This window comes from Sphaerodactylus townsendi, linkage group LG13 (assembly GCF_021028975.2).
Source record: "Sphaerodactylus townsendi isolate TG3544 linkage group LG13, MPM_Stown_v2.3, whole genome shotgun sequence".
NCBI classification, from domain to species: domain Eukaryota; kingdom Metazoa; phylum Chordata; class Lepidosauria; order Squamata; family Sphaerodactylidae; genus Sphaerodactylus; species Sphaerodactylus townsendi.
In genome coordinates this window covers 21,781,063-21,792,440 of record NC_059437.1, presented here as the reverse complement: position 1 = coordinate 21,792,440, position 11,378 = coordinate 21,781,063, and the positions used below count along the sequence as shown (strand labels likewise).

The following is an 11,378-nucleotide window of genomic DNA, read 5'->3' as shown; positions in this document are numbered from 1 at the left end:
ACACTTGTTACCCACAATTCCCAAGATTTTTTTTGAAGGAAGCCATGGTAGCTAAACTGGTAAAATGTCATGTCAGTTTGTGGTGAAGATCTGCCCTTCAAAGAGAAGCCTACCCATTGTTGTGACCCATCTCTGAACTAAAGAGATGTAAGATGCAGAAGCTGAGAAAAAAGACATCAGCAGTCTGAACGAAAGGACAAAGAAATGTTGGCCATACCCTTGCTCAAATACTTGGCGATGAAAGTGATAACTTGTATCAAACAAAAAGTGTTAGCTAAAGTGGAAATAATGCGGGCTAGACAAAAACAATGCAGATAAAAGATGCCCTAAAAGAAAAGCAAAAATGGAAAGATGTCAACAGTAGAATTTAGGGCTATTTTGAAAGCTTAAATCAAGACACCAACAACTCTTCAGCCTCATTCTGATCATAAGTGCTAATCATAAAGTCCACTGCAGATGGCACATCCCATTATGTCAGGAACCAAGCCAATTGGACTGGAGCTCAGAACAGGCAAGATGAATCTTTCTACAAATCTAAAAAATGCCATAGGTTTTCAGAGAAATGTGAAATCTAAAAATAATTACATTAAAAAACCCCAAACGGAAAAGGAGGGCCTATAGCTTTAAGCAATTGATACTCTCAGTGGTCATTGCTAGGCAACCACAGATTCCAGACTTGGCTCCATGATGATGCTGATGATGGAGGAGGAGGAGGAGTTTGGATTTATACCCCACCTTTCTCAAGGAGACTCAAGGTGGCTTACAAGCTCCTTTCCCCACAACAGACACCTTGTGAGGTAGGTGGGGCTGAGAGAGTTCCAAAGAACTGTAACTAGTCCAAGGTCACCCAGCAGGAATGTAGGAGTGCGGAAACACATCTGGTTCACTGGATAAGCCTCCACCACTCAGGTGGAGCAGTGGAGAATCAAACTCGATTCTCCAGATTAGAATTCATAAAAGGGGAGGGGAGGGGAGGGGAGAAAACCCTTTCTAGGCTGATTATAGCCTTTGGTATTCTGGCTCCAAAAAGCTCATATTGCTGATAAAGTTAGCGTTATGTACTTACGGGCATGGCATTTTACAAAATCCCATGACATATAATGTCACATTAGCTCACCTCTGCACACGTTTTGTTTCCCTTTTTAATCTTACAGGCATAACAGTGCATTTAATTTCTCTCGCCAGCAAAGATTACTGCCAAAGCATACACCTGTTTATTCATTACTGATCCTCAAGCAGGATGGCACACACCTGTCTTGCACTTGCTACAGGACAATATGTATGGCTTGAAACATGAATGAAGTGTATGCAGTCTGCAAAAGAGATCCCAGGCTCCCAGCGAGAGGCCACACATAGCAATGCATGATTCAAATTGGCATCCTCCCCAGCATTACAAGGGAGTGGACTCTGGGTTGCATCAGTCCGGTGTACATCTGTCCAATGTAGATTGCTGGGTTGCATCTGTCAAATGCTGACGTGGTGGCTTGAGGTGGTTGTTTACTTCCTCCAGATGCCACCTTGCTATTAGGGTTTGTGCTTTGTATTCTCCCGGGCTCTTATTTAATCCCTTTCTGTGTGCCCCTGGTCAGCCAGAAGCTACAGAATTCTCCCCCCCCCCCCCACGGTCCCCCTGGCATTTCTAGAAGGCTTCAATCATGCAACATCCTTGAGGATCTTTGCTCCATTCATTCTGGAGTTCTGCTGCATCGGATAGACCCCTGCAAAGGAGGCCGGGGAGGGGGGGGTGCGTTTGAGGGTTGTTCTGCCCCCTTTAAGAGCCCTACCGCACGAGCAGTCTCCACAGAGGTCACCTTTTGCCAGGCTAGGGCGATAAAAGGATAAAATCCGCACCCCCCCTCCCGGCCAGAGCTCTGCCAACTCACGCCTGTGAAAGTTAACTCCGCAGCCAGCCCCGCTGTGTTCGGGGTGGCCTACTCCTAGGGGGAAAACATGCCCAGAGGAGTGAAGCCTCGCAGCCTGATCCGGCGCAGAAGGAACTCAGCCCCGGCTGTGCTCAATGCGATGCGACTCACAGTCCCAGACTCCCTGCACATGGGATCGCAGCCGTGCTAAAAGCACAGGGCCCTTTAATCCTGCTTCCCCCCACACCCCCCAACACACACACGGCTGTCAGCATTCAAAGCACTCCTGAGTCCTGCAAACGGGTTCCTTCCTCTTCATCGCAGAGCCTTCTCCCTGGCAGGGTGAAGCAGATTCTCCCGTTTGATGTCATCCCTTCCTGCTCTTCCTTTGCTCCAGCTCTTGCACCCTTTCTCCTCTTCCGGGTCTCTTACCTCTCCCCCCCCTCCCCCGGTCTCTGTCCTCTCGTTCCCCTTTTTCTCCCCAGTCTCTCCCCCCCCCCGCCACTTTCTGTCTCCCCCCCCCCCCCCTTCCCAGAGCGAGCGAGCGAGCGAGGCAGGCATTGCAGCTTTAAAGGGCGGTCCCCGTGAGCGGCGCTGCGCTGCTTCCATTGATCGCATCTCCGGGCTCTGAAACTGACACGAGGCGCCGCCGCAGTTTTGCGGGGAGGCTCAAAAGGGACGTGCGCGGCCGAGGCGGCGGCAGACTAAGTTGGAGCCCTCCTCAAACCCCCCTCGTGGACCGATCGAGGGGGCCACGGCGGAGGGGGCCCTGCCGAGCCTCCCCTTTTGCTGCTCGACCCACCATCTTTGCGTGCCGGGGGCTTGGGGGCGGCAGGGGTTGGAGTCTCAGCCCGTCGCTCGCAAGCCCATGAGCCCTTCCAGTCTGGGGTGAAGGGGGCCCCGAGAGAAGGTTGAGAGGGGGAAAGGAGGGGGGAATCCCACCAGTTTTCCGAGCCTTTCCTGCCCCGCGGCCACTGGTGCGCCCATGCCCGCCTTGTCAGTTTCGTTTTAGGAATTGAACTGCAGGGGCTTTAAAAAAAAATATGGGGCAGCCGGTGCCTCCAACTCTCTTCCTTTTGCTGGTGGGGCTTCTGAGAGAGTCTCGGGGAGGATTTCCAAATACCATCAGTATAGGTAAGACGCTTCATGTTCGTTTGTTTATTTGTTTTGCAAAGCTTTTGTGCGTGGTGGGGTGGGGGGAGGTTGTGGGATGCTGTCCCCACTGTTTTAAGTCGTCAACTCTTGTACGTGGCTCCTCTCCCTCTCCCCCGGGGATTCTGGACATTTTTTTAGTCCGATCGTCCTCGGGCAACTCGCAGTCCTGTTGACAAACGGGGGGAGAGGGAGAACTGCATAGCGTTGCATAGATTAATAATGGGGTGGGGGTGGAATGAAACAGCAGCGTTCATAAGTAGGAAATTGTTATTATTAGCAGGGCTGGCAACCTGACTGAAGTCGGGACCCCCACCCCACACACACACGAAATTGCGACTGCCCCCCCCCCCAAATCCCACCCCACCCCCGGTTCTTAAGGATGCGGCATAGAAACTCGTGAATCCCCGCGATGATCTCCTTTTGACTCCATTTGGCCTCGCTTGGCTTCAACGGTGCGAGATGGCATCGATTCCTGGGACCGGGAGCATCAACTTAACCCGGCGACGATTCGAATCGCGCACGGGGTTGGTGGTTCGTCTGGGTAGTTGACGGGGCACGTTCCTGCCTTTGCGTTTCCCCCCTTGCCTTGGGCTGAGAAAGGTCCGAAATGTGGCTGCAGTTCCTTTCCCAACAGGAGAGGCTTATGAGTGGGGGGGGGGGGGCGGAGATGGCTTTGGGGAGGGGAAACTCAGACGTCGCAGGGGGAGGGGGCGGGCGATAGAGCCCCAATAATCAATAGTCCCGCTGCCCGGCTGTGCCATCCAACGTAACTCCGTTTGCAGTCCCTGAGTAGGAATGCATCTCTTCCCCCACCTCCCGGGGAGCTGAGAACTGCCAGGCGGGGTTTAAAAATAGTGCTTGGGTCCGTTTATCAAAAGGCGCCGTCCCTCCGCGTGCGAATTCGGAGCGGCATCTCTCCTCCCCACTGCGGCTGCTGAACTCGGAGCAAGCGGTCCGCTTCCCAACCTGCACTCACCGAGATGCGCGAGGAGTTCAGGCGCTTAGCTTTCTTCTTGAGCACCTTTTTCTCTCTTAAAAAAAATCCTTCCTCCATTGCAACTTTGATCTCTGCCCGTCTAGAGGGAAACCTCTGCACGCAGCTGTTCGAAACTGCATCCCTACAACGGGATTGGCGGCCCGGAGGTTCAGATCTTTTCCGTCCAGCCCAGGGGTAGGGAACCTGCGGCTCGAGAGCCGCATGCGGCTCTTCTGCCCTTGCACTGTGGCTCCACGAGCCGAGCCGCCAGCCCCATCCTTGCCTGCCCTGCAAGCAGCAGGGCGGGCGCATCCATGCGCTTCTCAGAATGAGCGGAGTAAAAGGTTTTAAAAAACCCAATATATATAGGGTTATCTTTATTTTAAATGTCAAAAATGATTTGCGGCTCCAAGTGTTTTCTTTTCCCGTGGAAAACAGGTCCAAATGGCTCTTTGAGTGTTAAAGGTTCCCTATCCCTGGTCCAGCCCTTCCACTCACCGCTTTGAAAGTTAAGATTGTCTTTAAGACTAGTCAGGTGCGAAAACTCTTGTTCGACTCCAAGATTCTAGAGCCGGAGATCTGGGGGTGTTGACTCACAAGGAAACCCTGCTGAATTCTGCAGGGATTACTCCAATGGAACTATACCTCACACTAAACACTTTCCTGGCAGTAAACCCCATTGAACAGACCTGAGCAGAATTCGTTCCTGATCGGGCTGCAGTCTTGTGTCTGTAGTTCTTAGTGGGGCTTACTTCAGAGTAGATATGGTCAGGATTGGTCAGTCCCCACAGAATTCGATGGTCCTGAGGCCAAACCAAGGATGTATAGGGTAGCAATCTTCACATTTTGAACTGATATTAACTTTAAGCCCAGGCTGATACTGTAGAGCTGGTTTTGTTAGTGGCACAAAGAATCAGCTGTGATCCAGGTTCAAAACTCCCCTCGGCCCTGATCACGCTAAAGGGTCTTACACTGTCTCGGAATCCACCAGCCTATCCAATGGAGCTAATGTAAAGATACCAATTAATGTACACGAACACTGATCTCTGAAGGTTAAGTATGAATAATGAGACATGGATATGCTTTGTATGGGAGAGCATTGCTTTGGAGCATAATATTCTTATCGTATCTACAGATCCTGTTACATCCCGTCTATAGTATTTCAAAAAGCACTTGTTCTTCTTTGCAGGAGGGCTGTTCATGAGAAACACGGTCCAGGAGCACAGTGCATTCCGATTTGCTGTACAGTTATACAACACAAACCAAAATTTCACAGAAAAACCTTTCCATTTGAACTATCACGTGGACCACCTGGATTCCTCCAACAGCTTTTCGGTCACCAATGCATGTAAGTAGCTGCCCGCTCTTCTCCGCACAGCACTGTGGCACCTGTTTGAAAACCTCTCCATTCTCTCCCCCCCCCCCCCGCCCCACCCCCAGACATACCCTTATACCGATTTTAGCCCTGATTTGCTATCCAGAACTGCAGTTCATATCTGGTAAACTACACCAGAATGAATGTTAGTGCTGCCCATTGACTCGCTTCTCTCCTGTTCAAGTATTGCATGTGTGCCGGTTATGGTTGATAAAGAACTGGTTCTTACTACATAAAAGTGGTTCCCCCGCCCCCAGCAGTCGAATTGAGTGGTTCAGAATAAGTTCTGCGTTGCCAGTTTTAGTGTCTGTCCTTTGCTTTGACTGCTGACAATAGTAGGTATTTAGCAACAGCTTGGCTATAAGGAGGGGGGACATCATTCCCCCAAATAACATTGCATCGGGACAAAATGTGGAAAATGCAGTTTAAAATGACCTTGAGGTGACACAATGGGATGGGGTTACCAGCCTGCCTTAAAATAGCCTCTCTTCTCATAGAGAATGTCTTGCTACAAACCAGTGAGGCTAACTGATGAATGCTGTTGGCAAGGGGGAGGGAGGAGGGAAATGATGTAGAAAACCTGGCAGTCTAGCAGGGAGTGTGTGTGTGTGTGTGTGGGGGGGGAATTAGCACTACAAATGTGTGTGTGTTTTTCATACCTACTAATGCTTTACTAGAGAGAGAGGGAAAAATGCAAACAAAACAGTAAAGGAAGAGAGCACAGTTGAACAGGAGCAAACCCATCTGCGCTGCAGCCAGACTTCTTAAAGAGTCCTAATATTTGGACATTTTTATCTTATTGGGGTCGAAGGAGGTGAGAGCACAGGAGCATCTCTGCTTGTGGGCCAGGCTCGATTTAAAATCCAAGTGTTTGGGAAGCAGAGAACGGGAGCACTGCTTAACCCCTGTGAAATTCTGCACAGGGAGTGTTGCCGGATTGGAAAGCGGCAAACCTGAAGTTATCAGAATAGCCTCTGTACCTTCAGGACCCTGGTGAGCAACCAGTTATGTCAGGGAGCCGCCAGCTTTGAAGAGAGACTGGAGTGGTCCCCCCCCCCCATTCCTGCATATGCTCTGTTGCAGAGGCTGTTCCTTCCCCACCCTTGCTTTTTTGATGGGCAACAAGGGGTCAATTTATTGCTTTGGGAGTAGATTTGGCACAGAGCTCTGCAGGCATCAATCAATCTCTACCTTGTAAAGGCAATACTTCCTTTCTTGAGGAGAAGGCTGATTGTACTGCTTGGCTGCACGTCACCGTTGTAATGGTCTTTGCGTAATGTTTATCTAGCTTTACCTAATAAGGATGGGGAGGAGGCACTAGGAGAATGCAAAGAGCTGACCTTCTGGGATGCCTGTGTACCCATAAGCAAGTCTGTTGATTTATAAGCAGATACTCTTGGGGTTTTTTTTATGAGGATAAATAGCATTGCATTTGCTTCCTGTGAGTTTCTAGAGAGCTGTGTACACAGTTTGGGATTCAGACTTTGGAAAAGTTATATGAAACATCAGTGATCCAAGGGCAGTTCTGAATTCTTTTCAACCAGCCATTGTACCTGTGTCTTTAACAGTTGCTTGATAAAGGAACATGAACAGGGAAGGATGCTTTCAGCTCCTTGGTCTGAAAAGCATCACCTGCTGATTTTTGCTAGCTGCTGTACAAAGTGAGAGAACGGGTCAGGAGGTCTTTTTCAGGTATGTGGGCAACCCCAGTTATAACTTTTTAAAAACTTTTTTAAAAACCTTTTTAAAAATCCACCTGTATTTGGATTTTATTTTCATAATCCTGGCCAGCACAAGCTGCTATTTCAACAAACATCTGAATCTTCAATGACTGTAATCCTTTCATTTCTATAGATTTAAACTAAAGAGATTACATTGTTGATTAGTTAATCATTCTTCTTTAGGGTCCGTCCCTCTTTAAAAATTCCACTAAGATTACTAGTGAGGTTGGCCCATGATTCTGGCATCTGACTGGGAAACACTTTTTAGTTCATGTTTCTATAGTAAAAAACATATAACAATGAAATTGTTGATATCTTTCTGGTCCTTTGTGAGGTCTAAAATCTTAATGCTTGAAGTGACTGCCTCCTTTCTGCTTTATGGTAGCCCCTTCCTCGATTACTGGCCCAAACATCTATGGAATTTAATATAGACTCAGCTCAGTGGCATATCTTCTGTTATCACAAGAGTCCTTGATTCTCCTGTTTGTCATTTTAATGTCTGTGAGCAAATCCAAAATACTATAGGAAAGGTCAAAGATATATTATTTTCCTTCCCCAAGTGCATTTTCAACTTAATCCAATGTAGATGAAAGGAAACTGGTATCCCGTAGCTCCTTAAAGACTAACGCATTTTATTTTGGCTGAAACACTCATGGACCAGAGCTCATTTCATCCAAGTGTGAGGTAGATCCTTGGTTGGTGGGTTTTATATCCACACACATACACACATGCCCACTTTTGGAGGAAAAAAATGGTTAACAGCAACTTCAAAAGGCCACAAAGACTGAAAGTGCAAAGTATGGCAACATTTTGGTAATTATTTCCATAAGTTAATGCTGGACTGTGTGAGAAAGTACTTTGGATTCAATTGACAATACTCTTAAGTAAACCAGATATGTTTCCGCACTCCTACATTCCTGCTGGGTGACGGCCTTGGACTAGTCACAGTTCTTCGGAACTCTCTCAGCCCCACCTACCTCACAAGGTGTCTGTTGTGGGGAGAGGCAGGGAAAGGAGATTGTAGGCCAGCTCCTACTCTTCTTCCTCTTCTTCCACTTCTTCCTCTTCTTCCTCTTCCTCCTACTCCTCTTCCTCTTCCTCTTCCTCTTCCTCTTCCTCTTCTTCTTCTTCCTCTTTTTCTTCCTCTTTTTCTTCCTCTCTTTCTTCCTCTTTCTTCCTCTTTTTCTTCCTCTTTTTCTTCCTCTTCTTCTTCCTCTTCTTCTTCCTCTTCTTCTTCCTCTTCCTCTTCTTCTTCTTCTTCCTCCTCTTCTTCCTCTTCTTCGTGACTTTGCGTTCAAGTATGGTATGCATATGTGGCTGCCATCTAACGATCCATCTGATGATGTGGGGTATAGTCCACGAAACCTTAAAATGTTAGTTTTTAAGATGTTACAAAACTCTTTTTCTTATTCCTGCAACAGACTTGCTTAGCCATCCTTCTTGAATTAACATGGTTTAGTGGTTCCATATTATCCTGACCACATGAATGGCTGGATGGTTAAAAGTGGATTTTCTCTATTGCTTATGCAGTTCTAGATTCTTTAGCAATTATACACCTGGAAGCCAAATAGTATTCATTTTCTCTCAAGTTATCTCTGGTATTCCCTGTAAACAAAAGGGGAACAAGTGTTATGATGTGTATTACCATTAAGTGGAGGGAAGCGGTGTAGTATGGCCCAGTCTTATCAGATCTTGGAAGCTAAGCAAGGTCTGTACTTGATTGGGATCACCAAAGGAAGACTCTGCAGAGGAGGGCAATGGCACCCCTCTGGTTCTCACTTGCCTTGAAAGCCCCTTGCTGGAGTTGCCAGAAGTCAATTGCAACTTGACAGCATTTACATGCATACTTCCAGTGAGAAACTATCCAGCAAAAAGCAAAACTGACTTTTAATTCTTTCTCTAAGGGACTCTGTCCAATTGTTCCCCAATGCTGAGGGTTCATGCAGCACCTCAAGGGTGTTATAAATTTTGATGAGACTAGTAAAATGTCTTGTGGGCTGAGGAATCCTTCCCCAGAAATCTCCTTTGTGTGCCAAAGCTGAGCTCCAGAAGAATACTTCTGTGCATATGTAGAATAACTTTCCAATTCTGTGGAGCAATGGCAGCTGGTGTTTAGAGCTTGGAACTAGAGCCTGACATGGCTGAGGTCCCGGAGGTGATACTACTTGATAATGCTGTGGCTCAGTGATGGGGAGTGACTCTGTCTGCAGCAAACCTGCCCGGGGCAGCTTACAATTTTTTTTTTAAAAAAATAAAATATGAAAAGTTACTCACTGAAACCCAGCATTAAAAACCCAGCTAGAGCATGAAAACAACACGTTGAGCATCTCAAAGAGAATTCAACCGTTTTCAGACCAAAAGCACAGACAGTGTTAAAAATCAAGTCTTTAGTTAAAAGCTTGGGTATACAGCAATGTTTTTCCTGGTACCAAAAAGAGTAGAATGGGCACCGGGCAACCCTCAAGCAAAGAGAACTCCATAAGTGAGGTGCCACTACTGAAACAGCCCAATCTCTAGTTGCTACCCACATCACCTCTAATGGCAGGAGCATAGAGAATTGAGCTTGAGAAGTGAATCTAAATTGGTGAGCCAGCAATATGGCAGGAGGCATTCCTTCCAGTACCCTTCCCCTTAGCCATTTAGGTGTTAAAGGTAAGGACACACATTTCTAATTGAGCCTATAAAAGAAAGGGGAGCCTGTGAAGTTATTTCAGGGCAGGACTCATATGACCCCTGTACTCTAACCCTGACAGAAGTTTGGCTGCCCCATTTTAGGCCAGTGATAGTTTCTGGATTGTTTTCAAAGGCAGCCCCATGTAGAACACAATACAATAATCTAACCTGGGTGGACGCTGAGTAGGGATTGTTGAAGGTAGATCAGAAATTTTAACTAGAGGGAAGACTTGAGGAATGAATGGGCAAATGGAGATTCTATTTGACTATCATGTCTAATTTGCCACAACAGCTCATGAGCCAGTAGAGTGTCAGATTAGGCTCTGGGAGCCCTGTATTCAAATAATGCTCTGACATGACACTTGCTGGATGCCTTTAGTTCAGCCCAAGAGAATGCAACCAACCCTTCTTTCCAGAGTTGTTGTGAGGATAACTTGAAGAAGGGGGAACCACCTACATTGCTCTGAACTCCATGGAGGAAGGATGAGATAAACGGAAAAATGTTCAATTAGGGCACCCCCTAGTTATTAATTTAATCTGAACCTGAGGCAATCACTTTATCTTGTGACAATGAGTGTCATAAGTTACTTACAAGAAGGACTTTCTTTCAAGTCAACTGATAGTCATCTTAAGTAAATCACCCTAAGTTCTAGTCTGATTTGAGAAAGGGGAAAAAAATTCTCTATTCACATTTTTCACACCCCAGTTTATAGAGTGGGACCATCTGTAACTAAGTAAACTGGAAAAAGAATGGGGAAAGGTGACCTTGTCTCGAGTGAAATGATCGCATGGTGATGTATTGTAGCAGAGGGGAAATATTATTTGCGGTCCTGCCCACTGCACATGGAAGTATTTGCAGCAACAAATAAATAACCAGGAAGGCTGCCATGCTTCCTCAGATTGGAAAGTAATTGTCTTTGAAAAGTCAGAATGCTCATACATACCAATCTGTGCGGCTGCTCCGCCAGCTAGCTACAGTGTGCAAAAATGAACCCACAGAGCCATTACCAATTAGAAATCCCGTGCGGATGAGGTAGTGGCTTGTTTGTGTTTCTTCTGATCAGCATTTGGCTTCCCTTTAAAAAACCTCCCTCCCTCCAGAATCTCAGCTAGTGGGGTCGTAGTTTGACTCTGTCCAAAACAGCTACCCTGTTTCCCCTAATATAAGACATCCCCGAAAAATAAGACATAGTAGAGGTTTTGCTGAAGTGCGAAATATAAGGCATCCCCCGAAAGTAAGACATAGCAAAGTTTTTGTTTGGAAGCATGCCCGATGAACAGAACACAGAAAAATAAGAAATCCCCTGAAAATAAGACATAGCGCATCTTTGGGAGCAAAAATTAATATAAGACACTGTCTTATATTCGGGGAAACACGGTAGTTATTGTTGCATTTAACTGCTTTGATAAGTATTCAGATAAGAGAAAACTATAAAGATCCTGGCCAGGGAGACTTACAGTGCAATCCAAAGGGTGGGGGGAAAGCACTAAGGAAGTGGCGAAACCCTTGTGCTGGTTCAGTGGCATAGTGCCATGGGGGGGGGGGGTGCGCAATGCACTGGGCGCGCACCGGTGCGGGGGCATTCTGGGGTGGGTGGGGGCGTGGCAGGGGCACA

General features: G+C 47.1%; 1 protein-coding gene across 7 annotated transcripts in view; it reads left to right on the top strand.

Moving 5' to 3' along the window:
• The first annotated feature begins 2,479 nt into the window (after window positions 1-2,479).
• The window catches only part of GRIA3 (glutamate ionotropic receptor AMPA type subunit 3), a 221,850-nt gene continuing 212,951 nt past the window's right edge, over window positions 2,480-11,378 (top strand). For all 7 annotated transcript variants that reach the window (XR_007246017.1, XM_048514048.1, XM_048514049.1 and 4 more), the window contains exons 1-2: window positions 2,480-2,996; window positions 5,183-5,341. Coding sequence is in view for 6 of the 7 variants with exons in the window: in XM_048514048.1 (XP_048370005.1) it covers window positions 2,906-2,996; window positions 5,183-5,341 (250 nt within the window). In the remaining variant the exon portion in view is untranslated. The remainder of the gene's footprint in view (window positions 2,997-5,182; window positions 5,342-11,378) is intronic.